This window comes from Coenobita brevimanus, chromosome 38, assembly GCF_032717465.1.
Source record: "Coenobita brevimanus isolate Jiangsu-jjx chromosome 38, ASM3271746v2, whole genome shotgun sequence".
NCBI lineage: Eukaryota > Metazoa > Arthropoda > Malacostraca > Decapoda > Coenobitidae > Coenobita > Coenobita brevimanus.
The window spans coordinates 50,591,733-50,616,193 of NC_136991.1; the positions used below are offsets into that span (position 1 = coordinate 50,591,733).

The following is a 24,461-nucleotide window of genomic DNA, read 5'->3' on the forward strand; positions in this document are numbered from 1 at the left end:
CATATGGAAAGCCTGACCACTCGCCTCACCTTCCACACGCTGAGTGAAATGCCAGGAGCAGACGACACCTCCACGGTGTTGCCAGGTCTATTCTCGGCCCATTGAGGAAAGAAAGTGTACTTGTCTGTGCACATGTCTCTGCTACATTGTTTATTCTTTCCATAATTTTTGTCATTAACACAAATGTTCAGTGAAATGAAAGTGAGATATGGGTATAATAAAACCATAAACTGTGATAGACAAACTAACAGTTTCAACTCAATATTCAGATTGTTAAGAACTTGCCATATACTGGCTACTCTATTTTGGGTGTGTACATTATCAGCAATATGTCGTTATAATTAAGAAAATATAATTTATGTAACTAAGTGAAGATTTGGCACCACGGCAAGACAGTGAACTTTACGATCCCTGCCACATGTGGAATATTGTAGTATTTTTAGCCATAAAGCTAATGTTTCCTATCAGATGAATTTGGTAAGAAAACATCTACATTAAGAACTTTGTCGCATTATCTAATTGTCTATCACTTACAGTCTATAGTAACTTCCAAATCCAGCAACATCTTTCACGAATTATCTTTCATTGAGTTGCCTTATCCAAGTTTATAAACTTTCGTCGCATATAATGCAGTTCTTTCTTAAACTCAAGCACCAAATATCGTATGATGCAATGATAAACTCAGAATCAATTAACCTCTGTGTTCGGAAGTGTTTGTTCAGGACATACGGAATATTTGGCACATCAAAGAACCGGTTTCGGACACGCCTTGTGGACGTCATTTCATAATATTCTCGACATATACACTACGGCTGTTGTTAGTGGCACAGTCAAGTCCTAACCAATAAATAATATGGGTAAAGATAAGTCTTCATTAAGTTATAGCAATATATAAACGAGTTAATATTTATATTTTTAGTATAAAGTTTTCTGTATTTGTTTTCTCTAATTTATAATTGGGTAACTAATGTATACTTTTGTTTACTTCCCTTTTTTACTAAATGCGACCTCCCCATCTTAAATGCTGAGTTACAGAAATAGATCAACACTAGAAAATGGTGCTAATAAACGAAGAAGTGCCGTTTATAATTCTCCAGCCAGAACTACGTGAAATAAGCCGGAAAAGGACGAAAATCAAGGTTAGGGTAAAAGTATAGTCATTATTGGCATTGATTTCAGAAAGCAATATATGGCTAGGTAATACTGCAAAAGAAATGTTGATATAAATGTCACAGCTGTTGCATATATTACGTCAGCGAACTTACAGTTACGATTCACCTCAAAACAGTCATTTCTAGCAACTTATCTGCCCTTCCACCGACATTCAGCATTTACAGGTAAGCCTCCAGGCTGTGAGATATAAGAATTCAAGGCCAATAAGAATTAACAGTCTGCGATATAGGCTAACTTGCTTCATTGACTGACGTGTTTATTGTTGTAAAAGTATACAAAGTACATAAACAGGAAAAGAAGGCGGTGGGTTTTGCCACACACCTTTAGCGAAAGTTAGGCCTATACACAGACATTGGTTACAGATTTGTTCATGCGGTGTACAGCAAAAAAAGGCGGTGGGTCTTGCCACACATTCCTTCAGCAAATAGAGATGTAGTAACATACTTTTAGTAGATATAGTATAAATTATATGTGTACTGCACATGAAGCACTCATTGGAATATAATGAATATGGCATACTGAGTGTGTATTCATTCACCTATAACTTACAGAATATATCATTAAATTAGGATACCAAATAATATGATCTAGTGATTTCTAATACCTTTCATGCAGCAGTTGAGCATCACATTAGCATGATAATATTTCACCATAATTATACTACACACACAAAACTCCATCACTTTAATGTGATAAAATATTAGATTTACTAACAGCATCAGCCCGTCTCCTGCCTTGTCCCGCAGTAAGCCACATATCCACCCATCCACCCACAAAGTTCACCCACCAACTCACCTTCCTACCCACCCATCCACCCACAAAGTTCACGCACTAACTCACCTTCCTACCCACCCATCCGCCCACAAAGTTCACCCACCAACTCACCTTCCTACCCACCCATCCACCCACAAAGTTCACCCACTAACTCACCTTCCTACCCACCCATCTACCCACAAAGCCAGCTCACTCCACCCACGCGGCCACCTCATCCCACCTGGCCGTGAGAATAGTTCCGGGCATGAATTAATTTGGCCGTGGGATTAGTTTTGACCGTGACTATTTCCAGCCGTGAGAATGATTCCGTCCATGTGAATAGTTCCGGCCGTGAGAATAGTTCTGGTCGTGTGTGTGTGTCGGATGGAAATAATTATGTAGTGAGGGAATTTTGGATTTCATGAACCAACTCAGCATCCGGCTGGACTGAAGTATCACGTATTGTAGTTTTTTTTTTTTTTTTTTTTTTAAGTGATAAGAAACAAGAAAGTGAGTATGTAAGTCAAAAAGTTGCAGCATGACAGTATTGTGATACCAACTCTAACGTATGGAAGAGAAGCTTGGACCTTGTCGGAAGAACACAAGAGTGAGAGCAGAGGAAATGAGTTATTTGAGAGGTGCATGTGGAGTGACGTGGAGAGACGGAGAAAATGAGGAAGTGAAGTAGCATAGTTGTAGGGATGTGGATGTGATAGAAAGCGTTAGGAGGAATACACTGAGGTTGTTTGGTGATGTGGAGAGGTGGAGAGTGAGAGACTAATGAGGAGAGTGTATGTGAGTGAGGTGGAGGGGGGGAGAGGGATGGGGAAGACTAAGGATAAGATGGGGGGATGGAATGGTGAGGTATATGAGACAAGGGGTGTGAGCTGGGGGAAGGGCAGCGTAATGACAGGGGACAGGGCGACATGGAGGCGATTTGTTTGTGGCCACCCCTTGCATGATACGGTGATAGAAAGAACGGGGATGATATGATGAATGGACGACGTCAAGGAAATTAATGAGAAAATAAAACGTTAGGTGATGAATCCGTAGAGATTGAACATGCTCTCTCTCTCTCTCTCTCTCTCTCTCTCTCTCTCTCTCTCTCTCTCTCTCTCTCTCTCTCTCTCTCTCCAAATTCAACTAAGATAAAGAAATGTGAAATGTCGATCACTGCTAATCAGATTTAATAGTGTCTTTGAACCTTGGCCTTGGGGTGATGGTTGGAAGTAAATTATAAGGAAGAAATGTTAGAGAGAGAGAGAGAGAGGATATACAGAAAGCGAGAAAATGAATTGGCAGTAACGCTAATGATGCTATTAAAATCACGAAGGGAGACAATTTGGACACAGAAAAAACGCGTGAGAGAGAGAGAGAGAGAGAGAGAGAGAGAGAGAGAGAGAGAGAGAGGTAAGGCAGTGATTGATAAGAATAAAAATGAGGCTGAAGGTGATGAAAAAATATAAACTTCAAGAGATGAGACAAAAGAAACAGAGAACAGAAATGAAATAACAAATCTATCTATCTATCTATTGCCAGACGCCATAATTCCGTAAGGCGTGGCCATCTGACTCTGAGTTATTTGTTTTACGGGGAGGGGCACTAACCCTCCACAACCCACTTGTTGACAAGTAGGGAGCACGTATGGTTTGGTTATATGGTTACCACTCAGCGTTGTAAATGGTTTCTTGGCTTACAGGAAACCATTTGGCTTGTCACTCAATGTAAAGCCACCTGTAAAGGAAAGAAAAGCAATAAGAATTGACGGGAAAGATGGGAGATATAGGAAGAGAGGAGGGCAGGCACAGAAAAAGAATGATCAAGGCTAAGGAAGAAGTAGGCAGCACTACATCAAGTGAGTGGATGACGGTCGCTACCACCTACCACTAACATAAATAATAATGATAAAGACAGACGAAAACAACAGGATATTGTGAAATGGACGAAAACAAGATAAACTGGGAGATCCGAGTTACCAAGAGCCGAAGACCTTGAAAAATTCCATCCAAAGAGGCTATTGACTCCTTAGTACAGTATATATTTGAGAGTTCTAGGATGAAAATGTAGTGATAGTAGTAATAGTAGTGGTGGTGGTGGTGGTGGTGTGTGTATGGTTGTATAGTTAGTAGTAGTAGTAGAAGTAGTAATGGTAGTAGTAAGAGTAGTGGTGGAGGTGGTGGTGTGTGTGTGGTGGTATAGTTAGTAGTAGTAGTAATGGTAGTAGCAGTAGTATAGTAGTAGTAGTGGTGGTGCGGTGGTACTGTACTAGTAGTAATAATAGTAGTAGTAGTGGTGGTGTGATGGTGGTGGTGGTGGTAGTAATAGTAGTAGTAGCAGTAGTAATAGTCATCAACACCTTTAATAATATCAGTATACCTCGTACTGTTGAAAGATTGTTACCCACTGAGAAAGCAGAGTACCAGGTTCCTTAAGATTAGGAAATTCATGAAGGAAAAGGTCTTAGGAAAATATTGAAGGTGAAAATAAGTACAAGTAACTGGCTAGGGCGTTGCTAACCTAATACCGTTATCTTGTTGGCTTAGATTACGTAACACATCTATCTTTGCCACTCATTCTGCACATCACATATTGTTACTATCCTGCATGCTATTTGTTTTATTTATATCGACACACTGCAGAAATAATTAATGAAGATGTTAATGAGATAAGGAAATAAATTAGTAAGTAATCGGTGTCAACAACCTTTCTAATCGCACTAGAATAAGCCTACCTCCCCCCCCCCTTTTTTTTTAACGAGAGAACGCAGGAAGGAAAAACAAAATGAATAAAAAATAATCCATACACCAGATAATGCAAATAGCCATAAACTGAGCTCTGTGTCTGCTTAACAAATAAAACGAGACGAAAAACTACTATTTCTAGCTAGCAAACTTAATCTGTGGACATTAAAGAGCTTAGACATCATTTATACCTGTTATCAGCAGACTATCTCCTGCTCTGATAGTGTCCAAACCGCTTATAAGAATGCTAAGCCTGTTTTAGTTATGGGAAATATTTACAAGCCTTTAAATTAACTAACATCTAACTGAAAGGCTGGGTACGAGCTGTGCGCGTCCCTAAATTCCCCTGGGACGAGGGAAAATACGCTCGGGAATATTTTAGAAGAGCGGGCGTTATGTGGTGCGAGTAGTGTGGAGTGGGAAGAACCTTGAGTCTTGAGATAGAGCAGCTAGTATCGCATGGTCTGGCCGCCTGACTGGTTGCTCCACTCGCTAGACGGGAAAATAACTGATACCTCCATTGCCAGGGACTTGTGAGGGAGTGAGAGGGGAGAAAGAGGGAGAGAGAGAGGACAGGATGTGGTGGTTACTTGCTGTGCTCTCCCTCGCTACAGTTTGGCTACTGCACATCACTGTTTTCAGACGTAAGTTAGAAATGAATTACGTAATCAAGCCATTGGTAATGTCTAATTAAAACGATTTATATATATATTTGAATTTATGTCCCAGTGATAAATAATATAAAAATTGTTAAATGTGTATAAATGAAGACACTGGTATTGCTTGACTGAATGAAATATCAGTGTAAAAGCTTACAGCACATAGGCTTATTAAATATTAGGTACCTGAGTCGTTAATATATTTTGATTTGGGTTACAATAGTAGGCATGGAGTAGAGCGGTATATGAGAGAGGGGGGTATAAGTTGGGGGGAGGGCAGCGAAATAGCAGGGGACAGGGCGGCGATTTGTTTGTGGGATTAATGTGTCTGGCTATAGATAGGCAGAATAGTAATTAATATAAATAATCACTAGAATATTACTACATAGGTTCCAGCAGTCGTGGTGAGTTAGGTGGGTGTGGCCTTGGGGGTCCTGTCGAGATAGTGCTTTATCGAGGCGGGCAACCTGGTGACGTCACTGCTTACCTTATCACCTCCTTGTTGCTCACTCACCATTGCGTTCTGAGTGGCGCAGGAGGCTTCTTAGCACCTCTCCCTTAGCGATTTATTTTGTTACCGTTTTAGTATATACATGATTTTAGCATTTTCTTGTATCTCTTTATTTAAGTTTATTATTGACATAGTTTGCATCAATATACAGGGGTCAACCGAGGTGTAATATGCAGAATAAATCGCTTAGGAATAGGTGTTACGATTCTCATAAGCTACTTCCACTATAACTTTCACTCATGTCGTAGGTGTAGCTCTCATTGTAACACATTTAGGCTTGTATTCATGTCGGTTAAGAAAGCTCCCTAACGCCTTTTCCTCAGTGATTTATTCTGCTTATTACACCTTACTGTCTTATTCTGTGTTATATAAATTTTTCAGACGTCGCCATACTCTGCATAAATAACGTACAGAAGGATGTTAACCAGCCATATCCAAAAATAAATCGCTAAGGGAGAGGTATTAGGCAGCTTCCTTAGTCAGTGAGAATACTGGCTACCATCCACTCACTGCATACATCAAAGGGAGTTCATGCCGTATTCTCGTCTGTTAAGGAAGCTCCCTAGCACCTCTTCCTTGGCGATTTATTTTTGGATACGACTGGTTATTATCAATATGTATCTTACTTATGCTGCAAGTGGTGTTAGTGGAATGATTTTAAATGACACAGAAGAGAATGATGAGTAAAAAGCAAAATAAATCGCTTTGGGAAATGAGTTAGGGAGTTTCCTTACCCGACACGAGACCAATAATTCTTAGCCTGGGATACACACCCTTAGAACCGCCTTGAATTACTGAGAGACTGACTAGGAGAGTATGTGAGTGAGGTGGAGGGGGAGAGGATGAGGGATGGAATGGAGATATGTACGAGAGGGAGGGGGAGGAGAGGGGGAGACCAAGGATGAGGAGGGATGGAGTGGAGAGATATATAAGAGGGAGGATGAAATGGAGAGATGAGAGAGGGATGGTGTGGGTTACAGGGAGGGCAGATTGATGATGGAGAGATTAACATGGAGGCGATTTGTTTGTAGCCACCCCTTCCGGGATTAAGGCGTCCGGCGATAGATAGATAGATAGATAAGATAAGGAAGAGTACATTATCTCCCCGTCCTGAAGAAATCAAGGGTTGTTAATGAAAATAACTGTCGTAAGTCAGTTTGTGATTCGTAAGTGACAAAAAACATGAATTCTCCGCTTAAGTTTTCCTTCTCTCTCTCTCTCTCTCTCTCTCTCTCTCTCTCTCTCTCTATTTAATTCAATATGCAAGACAGGTTTCAATAACTTCTGTCATGCTGATCACAAAATAAGAGAAAGAGAGAGAGAGAGAGAGAGAGAGAGAGAGAGAGAGAGAAAGGGAGAGAGAGATGCCCCTTCTACGAAAAAAAATATGAGAATAACGGACTGGGCTGCGGTCTATGGGTCCTGTCTCATACTTGGGTGATCCGTAACATCTTCTCTTTAGCGACTCAATATACCTCATTATCCCCTTGTACGTGGCTGATTCAAAAGTCAATTAACGATATAAATAACACACAGAGGGAAATCTGGGTGTAATAGGTTGGGGGGAGGGCAGCGAAATGGCAGGGGACAGGGCGACATGGAGGCGATTTGTTTGTGGCTACCCCTTACGGATTAAGACTTCTGATAATAGATAGGTAGATAGATTATAGGGAAGTATAATATTAAGGATTATAGATGGAAGGATGCTCCCTAAAATTGAGGGATAGGGAAGATGGGGTTATGGGAGGTAGGGTATAATCAGGGTAGCGTGTGTGTGTGTGTGTGTGTGTGTGTGTGTGTGTGTGTGTGTTTAATAGGGGGTGGGAGAAGGTAAATATTAGGCCTAAATATAATGCTCTCTCTCTCTCTCTCTCTCTCTCTCTCTCACACACACACACACACACACACACACACACACACACACACACACACACACACACACACACTCCACTCTCCACCTAGTTTACATAGCCCTAACCACACCTCTTTACATGGGTTAAATTTTCACCTCTATGACATAAGGAAATAAGGATGAAAATTGATTGGTTAAACTGCGAGGTGATACGGGCGCTGAGTGGGATGGGAATGTCTTTAATTTTCTTTTTTCTTTCCTTTCTCTGTCTGTCTGTCTGTCTGTCTGTCTGTCTCTCTCTCTCTCTCTCTCTCTCTCTCTCTCTCCTGTGCATATAGAGTGGCGTAGACGGTAGAAGGTAGAGGTATTACGTGAGGATGCTGGCCACCTCTCCTTCAGTTTTTAAGTAATCCTGCTAACACACACTAACAGACAGACAAACAAACAAACAGGGGTGAAAACATACTCTCCGTCTTAATGAAATCACTGAAAATAATTGGCAAAGCAATAGGGCCCGGGAGGTAAAAGTGAGTCTCCTTGGTTACTAGTCAAATTTATCTTGCATTGAAATTCTGTGTCATAGCTACTGGGTTAGAATGAGTCTCCTTGGTTACTAGTCAAATTTATCTTGCTTCGAAATTCTGTGAGTCTTTGAAGGTTAGAATGAGTCTCCTTGGTTACTAGTCAAATTTATCTTGCTCTGAAATCTGTGAGTCTTGGAAGGTATGACTGAGTCTCCTTGGTTATTAGTCAAATTTATCTTGCTTGAAATTCTGTGGGTCTTGGAAGGTAAGAATGAGTCTCCTTGGTTACTAGTCAAATTTTTCTTGCGTTGGAATTCTGTCTTAGGTACTGGGTTAGAATGAGTTTCCTTGGTTACAAGTCAAATTAATCCTTCAATCCGACCACAGGAGACAAACAGACCATACCAATGGGTTGAATAATATTGTGTGGATGAGGCAAGAAGTCTATCACGTAACTGGGGAGATTAATTGGGCAGGGGGTGAGAGAGAGAGAGGAGATAAAGGGAGCAAAGGGCGTGAGATAAGAGGCAGAGAAGTAGAATGTGACAAGGATAGCTTATCTGTTGGTGGATTGACTCAGAACGATTTTCTTTGAGCCTGGTGTGGAGGTTTGATGTATTTCGTCTCTCTCTCTCTCTCTCTCTCTCTCTCTCTCTCTCTTCCAAACACATTTTAGCCTGATGTCTCCATTTTCTTTCTCTTTTCTTCCAAGCACTTTTGAATTCGTTTTCTTTTCCTCTCTGTCTATCTTCCTGTCTCTCTCATTCTCTCTTTCTTCCAAACACTTTTCAGTTCAGTGTCTTCATTATTTCTTTCTGTCTCTCTGTCTATGTCTTCCTATCTTTTTATCTATCTGTCTATCTATCTATCTATCTGTCTGCCTGTCTTTTCCCTCCAAACACTTCATTTCGGTACAACGTTTTCTTCGTTATTATTATTATTATTATTATTATTATTATTATTTTGGTTATTTTTTGTTATTTTGTTATTTTTTGAGGTCAAAGGTCAGGCCTAATAGAGGAAAATTTTGGAATCTCGTGTTCTATACCCTATTCACTTTACCTTTTGCTAGTCACGAAGAAGTGCTAGAGAAAGGATGTAGAGCCACACGTATTGTGACAGTGAGCTACGTGGATAGATTTACACCGGAATATGATGCTAGTCACGAAGAAGTGCTGCAAAAGGATGAACATTTGGGCCAAGTTTAGTATGTTCATGGAAATTTGAACACAGAGAAGTATGTCATCATCATCATCATCATCATCAGCAGCAGCAGCAGCAGCAGTAGCATCGTTATCGTGTGTGTGTGTGTGAGAGAGAGAGAGAGAGAGAGAGAGAGAGAGAGAGAGAGAGAGAGAGCATGTGATGAGATAATGGCGGTGATGATAAGGCCCTCATCTTCCCTCACCCCCCCTCACCCCTCCCTCCTCCCCATCCCTCTCCCAATCTTACCTCCACTTCTCCTCCCCTCCCCTCCACTCCTCCTCTCCCTTCCCCTCCCCTCATCTTTCTTCCCCTTCCCTTCCCTTTCTTTTCCATCACTTCTTTTGCTTCGTATGACACTCTCTCTCTCTCTCTCTCTCTCTCTCTCTCTCTCTCACTGAATTTCTCTGTCCTACCTTCCCTCTCTCCTTTCACTTTTCCTTTCTGTCTGTCTGTCTCTCTCTCTATCACTGAATTTCTCTATCCTTCCCTCTCTCCTTTCACTTTTCCATTCTGTCTCTGTCGTCAATCTCTCTCTCTCTCTCTCTCTCTCTCTCTCTCTCTCTCTATTTTTCTCTCATTTTCAGGAGTTCGCGGTCCCATATACTGGCTACGATGCACGAGGCTGCTGGTTCAGATCTGGCTGGAGCGGCTGGGGGCGGAGCGGAAGGTAAATAACTTTGAGGATAATGGCGATTACCGATACACCGCCATCCACGCCACGCCCACCGAGCAAGACCTGGAGCTGCCCAAACCACTTATTACTGATAGGGTAGGGGTCTATCTATTGGTCAGTCTGTCTATCTGTCTATCTATCTGTCTGTCTGTCTACCTATCTGCCTGTTTGTCTGTCTGTCTCATCCATGCAACACCCCTCCAAGCAGGACTTCGAAGAATCACTTATTTCTGATAGGGTAGGGGTTTATCTATTGGTCAGTCTATCTATCTGTCTATCTGTCTGTCTGTCTATCTATCTTTCTGTCTATCTATCTGTCTCATCCACGCAACCCCCTCCAAACAGGACCTCGTCAGACCACTTATTATTGATGGGTAGTGTTTATTATGTCTATTTATCTATCTTTCTGTTTAACTATCTTTATATCTATTTATCTATCCGTCTGTTTACCTGTCTTCATATCTACTTCTTTGTGTCTGTGTCTGTCTATCTATCTATCTATCTATTTGTCTGTCTGTTATCCAGCTATCCATCCATCCATCCATCCGTCTATCTACTGACAGTCAATCTCTCTCTCTCTCTCTCTCTCTCTCTCTCTCTCTCTCTCTGTACTATGTCTGTAGTTCTGCTCTTGTGCTTTCCTCTTCCTGTATTTAAACCCTAGCACCTCTTCCGTAGCGGCTTATTTTGCATGTCACACTTTATCAATTCTCTTGTTTTTTTGCTTATATCGTTCTAATGTCGACATAGTTTGCAAAAATATCGTAGAAGAGGATAATGAGGTGTAATATGCAGAGTAAATCGCTATGGAAGAGGTGTTACGAAATATCCAGTCACTTAGAATACGGGACTGTGGGATATAGGGTTAGGATGATGGTGTCGCTGAATATGCAAGATAAATCGCAAATACCGTGAGATTATGGTACGTGATGGTGTGTTGTTTAAGCCCAGTTTGTCTGGCTGATCGCACCCGTCGACCACAGGGAAACAGCTGCTCCTATGGGGCCGTCTTACAGGCCAGTACAGTACATACACCGTGTAGGGATCCGGCGCCTCCTTGTGGTAGACAGCGCCTCACCGGGGTCCTTCTCACGGCGAGGTGCAGGGAAATATAAGGAGATTTGACTCCCGGGTGGACACCGCAGCTGCAGTACCCAGGGTTCACAACACCACCAACTGTAGGCTCTTCGTCAGCGCCTCATGTTAGTGTGTTGTTGGGGGAAGCCGTTGGTGAACAGGTTAGCAAGGCCAGCGTAATTCTGATCCGGTCAGACAGGTAGTCTTAATTTATTTCTCCCTGTTCATCCAGCAGTGGCGTCGTGTCGGCGGTGTTAACTGACATATATATGACCCTCGCCTTGTAAAGGTGATAGGCGTTAATGTAATCCTTCCTCTTTGTTTCAGCACGAGGATGAGATGAGCATGTGTGGTGTGGGTCGTGATGGTGAGGTGGTGGTGGCAAGGTTGGCGCGTTTCACACAGCGTAGGGCGGCCATCTTGCTTTACGTCAGGGATAAGGACGGCAATGTTTATACACTGCCCAGTTAGTACTGCTTCTTGACTGATTGAAATATTTTTTGTTGTAAAAGTATACAGTGTACATATAAATGGGAGGGTTAGACCGAGTATGGTGGGATGAAACGGAGAGGTATACTGTATATCAGGGGAGAGTGTGCGTTTAAAGCCGCTATCACACGCGCCCGTGTACATCCAAATTTGCCGTGTACGTCTAAATTTGCCATGTACGTCCAAATTTGCCATGTACGTCCAAATTTGCCGTGTACGTCCAAATTTGTTGCCACGCGACAGCCGTGGACAGCCAAACAGGGAACGCCACCAAACCCATTAGTGGACGTCCACGCTCATCGTCGTTGTCCAAAATTCCGTAGTCTCTATAGAATTTATCTCTGGTTGTGGCTGAGTTGTAGGCGTCGTGTGCTACCATGAACCCCTTTTTTTCTTGCCGAGGCTTCTTCCTCTTCCTGCAAGGTGAAGACTGCACTGCACATTGCAAAAATCATTAGCTGGTTCACGTACACATTGTTGCTGCTGGTAAACACGTCGTCTGCCAGGGAGTCGGACAGGTGACACTGGTTGTGGCCAGCTTGAACACGATGAAAAGGAAGGTGACCGTCGACTCATACTGTGTTATAGGGATCGCTGAGCTTGGACGCGTGTTCTTATCCGCACACTACTTACAATGTCTCCAAGTGATGGCGGCTGAAGAGAGGACAGCCTGATGGTGGGGGATAGGATGACATAAGGCAATTTGTCTGTGGCCACCCTTTCCGCGATTAAGGTGTCTGGCTTTATATCAGTAGACAGACAGGAATATTTAAACCATACGTGGATCCAGATTCACAAACAAGGCCAGGGAATTTTCTCTCGCAGCGTGGATTTCTTTCACCCTCCTTCTCACCCCCCCACTTATTTTTTTTTTTATAGGAAGGACAAAAACAACGTGAAATATTCCCATACCTCGTGCCCTTTTTGCACAAATTTTAGTTACTGAGGAGAAAATAAATAACACTGCCGTTTGTTTTTTACAATAAGAACGAGGAATGGAAAATGTATAAACTTTCCATGTATTCCAGTCTTCCTGTAAATCAAAATCAAAGTTACAACAGGATTAAAAGAACTGTAAATTTGAGAATCCGATAGCATGACCTGACTCGCTCTAACCTGACCTTTGCCCCCACAGACCAGCCTGACACGAACCAGATCAACGTGAGCAGCGAGGGGTGGAGGGGGGCGGGGCTGACCATGACCCCTGTTAACCCGATGCGATGCTGGAGACTCAAGTATAATGGGCTGATGAGGTAGGTGGGGAGGAAGAGGAGGGAGGGGAAGAAGGAAGAAGGGGGGAGGAGGAAGAGGTAAGAAGGGGGAGAGGGAGGAGGAAGAGGCAAGAAGGGGGAAGGAGGAAGAGGGAGGGGGATCGGAATGAAGAGGGGGGGGAAAAAAAATCCTTAGTGAACCAATGAAAGGAAGAGCTGAAATACTTCCTTGTTATCGTCAGGAAAGGGGCGAGGGAAAGGTACATCACGGAGGGAACGGAGGAGGAAGAAGGAGAGAAGAGCGAAGACGACATCCTGGAGGTGAGACTGGACCTGTTGTGGCACGCCCTGTCCGTCCCTGTCGAATTATGGCGGGAAACCAGTCCACGTCTCCTCGCCCAAGCCCTCGCGCACCGACTCTTCGCCTCCCTCAAAGCATATAGGTGGGAATCATCGTATATTTAATTTATATAACCAATCCAGGTACATAAAATGGATGGGAGAGATAGTTACACAAGAGAGACATTTCTTTCTTCGTTTTCTCTCTCTTCTCTGACTTCAAAGTGGGTGGGAGGGAGAGTTACACAAGAGAGAGATTATTTTCTTTATTATCTCCATTTTCTCTAACGTTTCGGGGGACACAGAACCCAGGCTCTCTGAAAATGGGTTCTGTGTAGCCCGAATCGTTAGGAGAGAGAGAGAGAGAGCTTTCTTTATTCTCTCAAGTTTCTCTTACATTTCGGGCGACACAGCTGCGTTAGAGAAGGTAAAGAAATCAGTCTCTATCCTGTCCATCCCTCCCACAAAATTGTTCATAGCCGTCTCTGATTTGGGGACGTCATTTTTTACCGCTCTCAGATAATTGCGTGCGTGATTGCGTGTGTGTGTGTGTGGGTGTGTGGGTGTAATCCAACTAAATCTTCGCTGGGTGCAGGTCTGAGGAGGGCGATGGATACGAACAGTGGGGCAGCTTACACGGCGCCGTCACCCTTGGAGCTCTAGCACCCACCGTCTGGCATCTCAGGGGACCACGCAGGCACAGGTACGCAATCCAGACACAGGGGAGGCTAAAATTAGTTAGTCTCTCACTCTCCATCCTCTCCACATGGCCAAACCACCTCAGTGTATTTCTCCTAACGCTTCCTATCACATCCACATCCTTGCCTAGCTTCCTAAATTAAGAGGTATATGTGTTGGGACAGGTGACTCACATACACTCTCCTAGTTAGTCTCTCGCCCTCCATCCTCTCCCCATGGCCACTCACATATTCTCTCCTAGTTAGTCTCTCACCCTCCATCCTCTCCACATGGCCAAACCACCTCAGTGTATTTCTCCTAACGCTTCCTATCACATCCACATCCCTGCCTAGCTTCCTAAATTAAGAGGTATATGTGTTGGGACAGGTGACTCACATACACTCTCCTAGTTAGTCTCTCGCCCTCCATCCTCTCCCCATGGCCACTCACATATTCTCTCCTAGTTAGTCTCTCACCCTCCATCCTCTCCACATGGCCAAACCACCTCAGTGTATTTCTCCTAACGCTTCCTATCACATCCACATCCCTGCCTAGCTTCCTAAATTAAGAGGTATATGTGTTGGGACAGGTGACTCACATACACTCTCCTAGTTAGTCTCTCGCCCTCCATCCTCTCCCCATGGCCACTCACATATTCTCTCCTAGTTAGTCTCTCACCCTCCATCCTCTCCACATGGCCAAATTACCTCAGTGTATTTCTCCTAACGCTTCCTGTCACATCTGTATCCCTGCCTAGCTTCCTGAAGTAAGAAGTATGTGTGTTTGGACAGGTGGGGATTGGCTCAGTGTGTGGGTCGTGGAGTGCATACCTTCGCCTACTTCAACAACGGGGATCTTCTGTGTCTTAAAGCCCACTCACCATCAGACCATCCCGTGCCGAGGTTAGTTACACACACACACACACACACACACAAATTGATTCATTACACACCTGACTGTCTTTCTCTCTACCCACACACAAAAAAAACTTATTCATTACACACCTGACTCTCCACACACACACACACACTCACACACACACACACACACACACATGCAAACAGGTGTGCGGTGAGGCAGGTGAGTTTTTCCGATTTTAACAGCCAATACCTGCAGAGGATGTCAGGTGTGTGTACTAAGGCGAGGCAGATGTGTGTGAAGTGAGTCAGGTGTGTGGTGAAGTCAGATGTGTGTGTTTGTGTGTGTGTGTAGTCAGGTGTGTATGATGTGAGACGTGTGTGTGTTGTTAGTCAGGTTTGTGTATTGTGAGTCAGATGTGTGTGTGTGTGTGTGTGTGTGTGTGTGTGTGTGTGTGTGTGTGTGTGTGTGTGTGTGTGTGTGTGTGTGTGTGTGTGTGTGTGTGTGTGTGTGTGTGTGTGTAGAGTTAGGTGTGTATGGTGAGTCTGGTGTGTGTGTGTGTGTAGTGAGTCAGGTATGGAGTGAATCAGATGTAAGTCAGGTGTGTAATGTTTTTAACAGGAAAGTCAGGTATATAAATCACGTATATCCCCAGGTTCAACAGCGGGTATCTCCACAAGGCGTCAGGTGTGTTGGAGACCGTCACCTGGACTGACCTTGACTCCTACCATGACCCCGCTGACCCCACCCTAGCCTCCAGGGGACCCCACCTACTCTTTAAGTTTACAGGTCAGGATGTGCTCTCTGTCTGTCTGTCTCTCTCTCTCTCTCTCTCTCTCTCTCTCTCTCTCTCTCTCTCTCTCTCTCTCTCTCTCTCTCTCTCTCTCCGGTAAATAGAGAGGTAGATAAATTGATAGATAGATAGATAGACTGTTAGAAAGTTAGATGGATAGACAGATGGATAAGGAAATAGACAGACAGACAGGTAAACAGATTCTAATATTTCTCTCCTTTCCCACAGCTGGGGGTCGACAGTACGAGACATGGCAGAGGCTTGGGGATCGTGTGACCTTCTGTACCGGTGACCCCTGGGTGACCTCGCATGACCTCTACCCCGCCACCGTCGTATCAGGTCACACCTATGGCTGGGGGGTCACTTTCGTCATGCGCAGGTGTGTATGGGGGTGGGGGAGGGTTGGGGGGATGGGGTGTGGAAGGGGAAGGGTGGTGTGTGGTGGGGTGAGTGGCGTGGGCAGATGTGTGGTGTGGTGGGGTGGGGTGTGGTGTAGCGAGCAGTGTGGTGGACAGGTGTGTGGTGTGGTGTGGTAGGGTGGGGTGTGGTGTAGTGTGTGGTGGGGTGGACAGGTGTGTACTGTGTTACTGTATGTGGTATATCTGGATGTGGTGTAGTGCAGTTGGTAGGGTGGACAGGTGTGTGGTGTGGTGTAGAGTATGGTGGGGTGGGACGGGTGTGTGGTGCGGGATGGAGAGATGTAGTGTGGATGTGGTGTGGTGTGGTGGAGTAGATTATATGATGAGGGAAGCGTATAAAGGCTTAAAATAATCTAACTTAACCCAGTCTAACCTAATGTCACCTCACCTCATCCTACCCTACCCTACCCAACCCTACCCTGCCCTAACTTTCCCTTCCCTACCCTACCCTACCCTACCCTACCCTTCTTTACCCTTCCCTACCCTTCCCTTCCCTACCCAACCCTACCCTACCCTACCCTACACACAGATACACCGACCTGTGCCCTGTGCCTGAGAGAGAAAGCCTGCCGGCCATCGAAGTGCCCCGAGTTGACCTAGAAGACGGCGCCCCTTTAGTGGTGACCTTGGATGACCCCAGATGCCGCTGCCTTGACCTGACGGGGGGCAAGGGCGCGTCCCTGGCCTTCCTTATGGCCTATAGGGAACTCATTAATCCGGACCAGGTGAGAGGATGGGATGGGATGGGATGAGATGAGTGGGATTGGATGGGACAGGTAACAGGTGGGATGATGTATGAATGAGCTGAGATAGGTTAGGATGGGATGGGATGGGTTGGGTTAAGTTAGGATAGGATTGGATGGGATAGGTTAGGGTGGGATGGGATGGGTTGGGTTAAGTTAGGATGGGATGGGTTGGGATGGGATTGGATAGGTTAAGATAGGATGGGATGGGATGGGATGAGGTGAGACTGAGATATGATGAGAAGGAATGGAATGAGATGAGATGTGCATGTGAGAGAGAGAGAGAGAGAGAGAGAGAGAGAGAGAGAGAGAGAGAGAAACAAACCAGTCAAGAAGAAATTACACCCACACATCAAAGTTCTGTCAATTTGAAGATGGTACAGACGCAACAGTTTCAGCCCGACTTGGACCATGAAGGGGAAAAGAATAGCCTAATCATACCTAACAAAGATCAGTGTCCTCTTCTAGCCCATTACCTGTTATTTAATGGCAGGTAAAAGATAACACTACATCCACACATCATATCTTGTCCATAACATCATATTTTACTACTGTGGAGAGATAGCAGGTGAGGGTAAACGTCTCTTATCAGTCAGTATCTTATCTCCGTCTGCCTATCCTTCAGGAGGAGTATGAGGTGCCTGCGGGCGTGGTGGTGACTGCGGCGGCGTGGGAGAGGCAGCTGCAGGAACACCCAGAGCTGAGGCAGGCAGTGCGGGCGGTGAGGCAGGCTGCGGCACTGCCACAGCAGGCACCTCTCAGGGATGCATGTGCAAGGTAGATGGATGGATAAGTAGATAGATAGATAGATGGAGAGATGAACTTACAGCTAGACAGAAAAATGGATGGATGGTTGGACATAGATAAAGAGGCAGGAAGGCTGGGAGAGATCAGGAAGGCAGTTAGAATAGGACGGATGTTGGCAGGTTGGACAGTAAAAAGGGTAGCTGAGAGGCAGACAGATGGAATGGAATAGGGGTTGGTAGGGGAAGAGGGAGGGTTAAAAGGCAGCGGGGAGACAGGAAGACTTAAAGGCAGATAGGATGGGATAAAGGGAGAGACGGGGAGAACGAAAGGCGGAAGGCAGGGGAGAGGAGACAGGGAGACACAGAGGTAGGGTAGGATAGGACAGGGGTAAGCACAGGAAGAAGGAAAGTTGGGGGAGAGGCAAGGAGAGACAGAGGTGAGGTGGGATGGGATAGGGCAGGCAGAGGGGAAGAAAGAGTGGCAGGCAGGGTGAGGCAGGAGACACAGAGCTAGGGAGGGATGGGGAAAGGGTAGGCAGGGGGAGAGCGAAGGTGGGGGGCATGGGGTAGGTAAGGGAGAGGCAAGGGGACAGATAGGTAGGATAGGCTGAAGGTAGGGAGGGTAGAGGGCAAGGTGGGATAGGAGGGATGGAAGGCAAATATTTACCTTGTACCCCACCCCTAAACCCTACCTCTCCATGCCACTACTCACTTTCCTGGCTAATATTCCTAAGATGAGAGGGGCTTGGCGTATTTCCCTGCCCCTTTGATTAGCGTCAGGGAAGGAAGTGACGGACATGACGTGTGAATCAGAGGCTGTGGAATAATGGGGCAACACATATCCTTAACAAGGCCTATTTATTTTTAGTAGGATTTGTGATATCACTTAATTCCCTGCCTTTACCTCCATCACGGCCCCTTCTTTGCTGTCAGGGCGGTGGAGGTGTGCCAGTCTACTGCTGTGTGTGACCAGGTGGCTGAAGCCCTCACCTCGGCTGCCCTGGACCTGTGGCAAGACTTGGATAAATGCTGGTAAGTGAAGTGATTGACTCAGATGGAAGAATTACTGACGTGTTATTTACTGAGAAGATGAACAAAACATATCCGTTTGTGTGTATATTTCTTACAGACTCAGAAAAGTTTATTTGAGCATCACTTTCTCTGATCAGTGTAAAGTTTGGATACGAAAAGGAGTGCCAATATAGGGCACTTTGAAACACATGAACTTAAATCCATAAAGCATAGATGAACTGGAAAAGAATAACATGTTCGTCGTATGGGATATCTCGTCCATTCAGTAGTCATTTGTCAAGTATTTCATTTCTGTATGTACGGGCTGGTTACAAAGGTTGGGTTACATGTTACACTATTGTCCTGTATTTGTTCTGTATGAGTGGCCAGCGTGGAAGTGTTTGTGTCTTGCCAGGTCATGTACTGAATAACTTTCCTGTTCTTTCTCCTGTTGAGCGTTGAGTGCAAGAGTTAGGTTACATATAATGCTGAACTGAAATGCTGTGTGTGTGTGTGTGTGTGTGTGTGTGTGTGTGTGTGTGTGTGTGTGTGTGTGTGTGTGTGTGTGTGTGTGTGTGTGTGTGTTCTTACCTAATTGTATCTTAACAGGAATGAGTCAAGCTCGTAGTGTCCCATATATTAAATCACTTTTATCATACATATCCTTAAATTTATGAATTGTTTTGGCACACAGTATTTCATTTGGTTGTTCATTCCACTGAGCTGTCGCCCTATATGTGTGTGTGTGTGTGTGTGTGTGTGTGTGTGTGTGTGTGTGTGTGTGTGTGTGTATGTGAGGGTGTAGTGAGGATGGGGAGGAGGTGGTTACATATAATACTGAACACGATGCTGTGTGTGTGTGTGTGTGTGTGTGTGTGTGTGTGTTATATTAATTTACTGCTATCCTATGTGTACCCAGTGTAGCGGTGCGGTCTTCAGGGTGTAGTGAGGATGGAGAGGAGGCGTCAGCAGCGGGCCAGAACCAGACTGTGTTGGGGGTGCGAGGCAGGGACAAACTTCTGAAAGCCATCACCACCTGCTGGGCCTCACTCTTCTCTTACCACAGCGTAGAATATCGAAGGTGGGCCTCTGTCTGTCTATCGCTCTGTCTCTCTCTCTCTATCGCTCTGTCTCTCTCTGTATCTCTGTCTGTCTGTCTGTCTGTCCCTCCCTCTCCTTCAAACTCTTATCACATGTTGAGTGTCGCAGGTGGGTCTCTGTCTGTCTGTCTCTCTAGCATCTCAGGTGGGGCACTGTTTCGCTTCTGTTGTTTATTTTCTTATTGGTTTTTATACATTATTCACTTACCTATCTATCTTCCTCTTTATCTATCTGTCTATTTATCTATTTATATATTGCGACACAGACAACGTGGGCAGGCAGTGGAGAGCGGGGTGGGTGTGGTGGTGCAGGAGATGGTGGCAGCTGAGGTGGCAGGCGTAGTGTTTACAGCCGACCCCAACACCGCTACGCCTGCTACTATTACCATCACTGCTAACTACGGACTAGGAGAGGTAATGCTAACTACACTACACACTATTACTTCTCACCACACTGTACACTATTACATATCACTACACTATACACTACGCACTACATTAAACACACAGGAGTAGTGTTTACAATTGACTCCATCACTGCTACACCTGCTACTATTGCCATCACCGCTAACTATGGACAAGGAGAGGTAATGCTAACTACACTAGACACTACACGGCACACTACACACTACACCTTAAACACCAGGGACTATAACGGTGTGGTAGGATGGTATTAACGCTGGTATGGTGTAATAACGGTGTGGTATTTGTACAGAGCGTGGTATCAGGCAGCAGCGAACCAGACACAGTGGTGGTGAGGAGGGGATGGCGGGGGGAACTCAGAATAGCATCAAGTACCAAGGGCGCCAAGACCACGCAGTGTGTACTGAAGGGTGAGTATACCACCTTTAGCAAGTATACCATCTCTACTATACCAGTTTGTCAGTATACCAGTTTAGTATACCACCTCAAGTATACCACGTTGTCAGTATACCACCTCAAGTATACCAGGTTGTCAGTATACCACCTCTAAGTACACCAGGTTGTCAGTATACTAGATTGTCAGCATATCACCTCTATTTTCTTTTTCTTTCTTTTTTTTAGAGAGAGAGTGTGAAGGCACAGACGTGGGTGTGAGTGGTGATAATAACTAACAAAAAATTACATACACCACAGAAAAGGGTTGTCTATGTACAAATTATTTTCTGTGTATTTCCAAGATGACGAAGGCGCAGATGAAGTGAGTGTGGGTGGGGCAGTGAGTCGCCTGGCTATATCAGTGCTACCACGTGAAGGCGTCCCCCTCCACCACCCAATAAAAGGAGAGTGTGTGAGAGTGAGGTGGACAGGGGGAGAGGGAGGGGGAGACTGAGGATGAGGTGGAGGGATGGAGTAGAGAGGTATACGAGAGAGGGAGGCGTAAGTTGGGGGAGGACACAGAAATGGCAGGGGACAGTGCGACGTGGAGGTGATTTGTCTGTGGTCACCCCTTACTAGGTTAAGGCGTCTGGCTATAGATAGATAGATAGACAGACAGATAAATAGGTAGGTAGATATGGAGACTATTTTCTATGTATATTTCAGAGGGCGGAGGCACGGAAGAAGTGAGTGTGGGTGAGGCAGCGAGGAAGGGCGAGGCGTTGAAGGCAGGGGAGGCGCTGAGGGTGGCCAGGGTGGCAGAATACGTGCACCAGGCCTTTGGCGGGCCCAGGGACATCGAGTTTGCCATGGCGCAGGTGAGAAAGAGAGGGGGAGAGAGAGGGAGAGAGAGAGAGGCCTAGTATATGTTCACCCTGATGCCTCTAAGCTAATTTTGTGCTAATATTGCCCTTAGCGAGTAGGAGAGCGAGGATGAGGTGGAGGGATGGAGAGGTATATGAGAGGGACTGTGCGAGTTGGAGGGAGGGCAGCGTAATAACAGGGGACAGGCGACGTGGACTTTGTAACCCATCTGATTGCAATGCATCTAATAATGTAAATAAAACAGACTGCTAGTTTTAAGTCTATATTTCTGTCTTTCATACAAGCCCCCCTTCTTTGTTTCTCTTTCTTTCTCCTTTTTTTTTTCCCCATGAGGAGCGTAGGGCCCCTGGGATAGGCTACTCAGTCCCTCTTACCTTCTCTAACCTCCCGTCTTCCCCAGGGCACCATATACCTGCTGCAGTCCCGGCCCATCACGACAGGAGATGGCTGGAGTGACTGGGAGCTGGCACACGAGCAGGACTCCGCCATCCTTACTGACCACGAGCTGCTGACCCGGGCTAACACAGGGTCAGTCTGTCTATCTGTATATCTATCTGTCTATCAATCTATCTCTCTGTCTGTCTATCTATAGCCAGACACCTTAATCCAGCAAAGGCTGGCCACAAACAAATCGCCATCGCTCTATCCCGTGCCACTTCGCTGCCTTCACCCCAACTTACACTCCTCTCACTCATATACCCCTCTGCCCCATCCCTCCATCTCATCCTCGGTCTCTCCCTCCCTCTCCCCCCTTCCACCTCTCTCACATACCCTCTCCTACTTAGTCTCTCACTCCCCACCCTCTCCACATGCCTCAATTTATGCACTGTACTCAATTTTCAGGTTGGGTTGGGTTGAAAGGGTTAGGATATTGTGTGTTGCTCTGTGGGTATAGATTCCATAGTCCGTTCCCTATGGTCTGATATTTCTCCTGCATAATACAATCTTTCGCCTGTCACAGTTTCGACGCTAATACCTACCGCCCATACTGAATACCCGCTAGAGCTGTCTCACTGAGGGCTGGTGTAGTGGTATTAGGAGGACTGGTGTAGTGGTATTAGTGGCGGGGTATATTTGACACGATGGTGGGTGATGGGGAGAAATAGTGAGGCTTTGTTAATCATTTGAATATTTCCCGCCAATTTCCCTATCCACTCCCCCCCCCCGCGAAATTGTGAAAAGAAAATATAAAATACGGAATTGCATTGAGAGTCGTATTTTAACTGGTTTTGAGGATTTCGTAACGCAGCCTTCATAGCGATTTATTTTGCCTATTTCATTATTTCGCCTATTTCATTGTTTTGCCTATTTTATTATTTTGCTTATTTCGTTATATTGCCTATTTCATTATATGCCTATTTCATTATATACCTATTTCATTTTGCCCATTTCATTACATACCTATTTCATTATTTGCCCATTTCATTTTAATATTGTCTTGTGTGTTATTTATGTACTTCTAATATCGACGTTGTATCAGTGACATAAAAGAGGACACTAAGGGGTAATGGGGAAAATAAGTCGCCACGGAAAAGGTGCTAAGTAGCTTCCATTGTCAGCTGCAATCCAGTCCAAGGAGAAGAGGGGTTGTTATTGAAAGTATTATTATTATTATTATTATTATTATTATTATTATTATCATTTTATTATTATTATTATTATTATTATTATTATTATTATTATTATTATCATTTTATTATTATTATTATTATCATCATCATCATCAGCAGCAGCATTATCATCATCACCATCATCACCATCATCACCATCATCATCATATCCATCATTATCATCATCGTCATTATTACTTTATTATTACTACTACCACCACCACCACTACTCTTACTGCTACTACTACTACTACTACTACTACTATTTTACCTTCCATTGCAGTGAGGTGCTGCCTGGGAGCCTAACGCCTCTCAGTCTATCCCTGGTCGTACCTTTATTTAACGTGAACTTCCAGAGAGAGGTGGCCTTGTTCGATTGGCCTTACACACACTTCTCCCCTTACAAGACAGCCATTCCTTCCTACAACACTATGGCCTTCTTGAACATCATTGAGGTGAGTTGTGGGGTGATGGGGAGGGATCTGGGGAGAGGAAAGGAAGGAGGAAGTTGGGGGAAGGGAGGAAAGAGGGGGAGCTGTATGGGAAAGAGAGGTAAGAAGAGTTTATAAAGTCATTTGTGAGGAGATGGGGAGGGATTTGGGGAGAGGAAAAAAAGAAGGAAGTGGGGGGAGAGGGGAGGGAACTGGGAGGAGGAAAGAGGGGGAGCTGAATGGGGAAAGGGAGGTAAGAAGAGATGAAAGGGGAGAGGAAGGTGGATGGTGAGGAAGGAAGTGTAAGAGGGAAGACTCAGCTGAGGAAGAGGAAGACGAATGTAAGAAGGAGGGAAAGGAAAAGAGGGAAATATTAGAGAGAAGGAAGAAGTAGGGAGGAGGAGTGGAAGAGGAAGAAAGGGAAGGAGGAGAGGGGAGGAAAGGAATAGACGAGGAGAGGGGAAAGGAAAGGTGGAGGGGAAGGCAGGGGAGAGGCAAGGGATGGAAAGTAGAATGAGTAAGGTGGTAATGTTCCTCTACCTACTTACGTACTGTGCATGTCTACCTACATAATCCAGACCTACTTACTTATCTACCTACCTGCCTACCTACCCACCTACCTACCTACCTACCTACCTATATATTTACCCACCTGCCTACCTTCCGTTTCACCTGTCCTCTGCCTCACCCTCTGACCTACCTACCCACCAACGAACCTTTCCACGCATTTACCCTTCCACCTACCTACCTACCTACCTACTTACCTACTTACAGATGCGGCTGCGTTTTCTGGACTCGTGTGAAGTGAAGCCAGCAGAGCAAGCCCTAGACCTTGCCATCTTCGGTCATCTTGTTACAGAGAAACAGGTGAGAAATGGTCCTAGGTCATTATTGAGGTTTTAATAATGATGATGATGATGATGGTGATGATGATGATGATGATGATGATGGTGATGGTGGTGGTGATGATAATGATGGAGTATGCTTGATGATGATGATGATGGCGACAGTGTATAATAATAATAATAATAATAATAATGATAATAATAATAATAATAATGGTTTTCCTTGCAGCATTTGCAGTGGGGAATAGAGAGGTACGAGGGACCCGTTTCAGCAGCCCGAGTGATGTTTATTATGTGCGTCTATATCTATGTAAGTATCAGCACACACACACACAC

At 44.9% G+C, this 24,461-nt stretch overlaps 1 protein-coding gene across 1 annotated transcript in view; it reads left to right on the top strand.

Moving 5' to 3' along the window:
* The window catches only part of LOC145396594 (rifampicin phosphotransferase-like), a 45,433-nt gene that overhangs the window by 9,368 nt on the left and 11,604 nt on the right, over window positions 1–24,461 (top strand). The window contains exons 2-19 of the mRNA XM_080269969.1: window positions 10,054–10,188; window positions 11,497–11,635; window positions 12,794–12,911; window positions 13,112–13,312; window positions 13,804–13,911; window positions 14,678–14,788; window positions 15,400–15,533; window positions 15,766–15,916; window positions 16,486–16,681; window positions 17,325–17,476; window positions 18,379–18,453; window positions 19,376–19,537; window positions 19,823–19,970; window positions 20,272–20,389; window positions 21,081–21,232; window positions 21,640–21,767; window positions 23,133–23,304; window positions 24,055–24,147. Coding sequence (XP_080126095.1) covers window positions 10,054–10,188; window positions 11,497–11,635; window positions 12,794–12,911; window positions 13,112–13,312; window positions 13,804–13,911; window positions 14,678–14,788; window positions 15,400–15,533; window positions 15,766–15,916; window positions 16,486–16,681; window positions 17,325–17,476; window positions 18,379–18,453; window positions 19,376–19,537; window positions 19,823–19,970; window positions 20,272–20,389; window positions 21,081–21,232; window positions 21,640–21,767; window positions 23,133–23,304; window positions 24,055–24,147 — 2,493 coding nt within the window. The remainder of the gene's footprint in view (window positions 1–10,053; window positions 10,189–11,496; window positions 11,636–12,793; window positions 12,912–13,111; window positions 13,313–13,803; window positions 13,912–14,677; window positions 14,789–15,399; window positions 15,534–15,765; window positions 15,917–16,485; window positions 16,682–17,324; window positions 17,477–18,378; window positions 18,454–19,375; window positions 19,538–19,822; window positions 19,971–20,271; window positions 20,390–21,080; window positions 21,233–21,639; window positions 21,768–23,132; window positions 23,305–24,054; window positions 24,148–24,461) is intronic.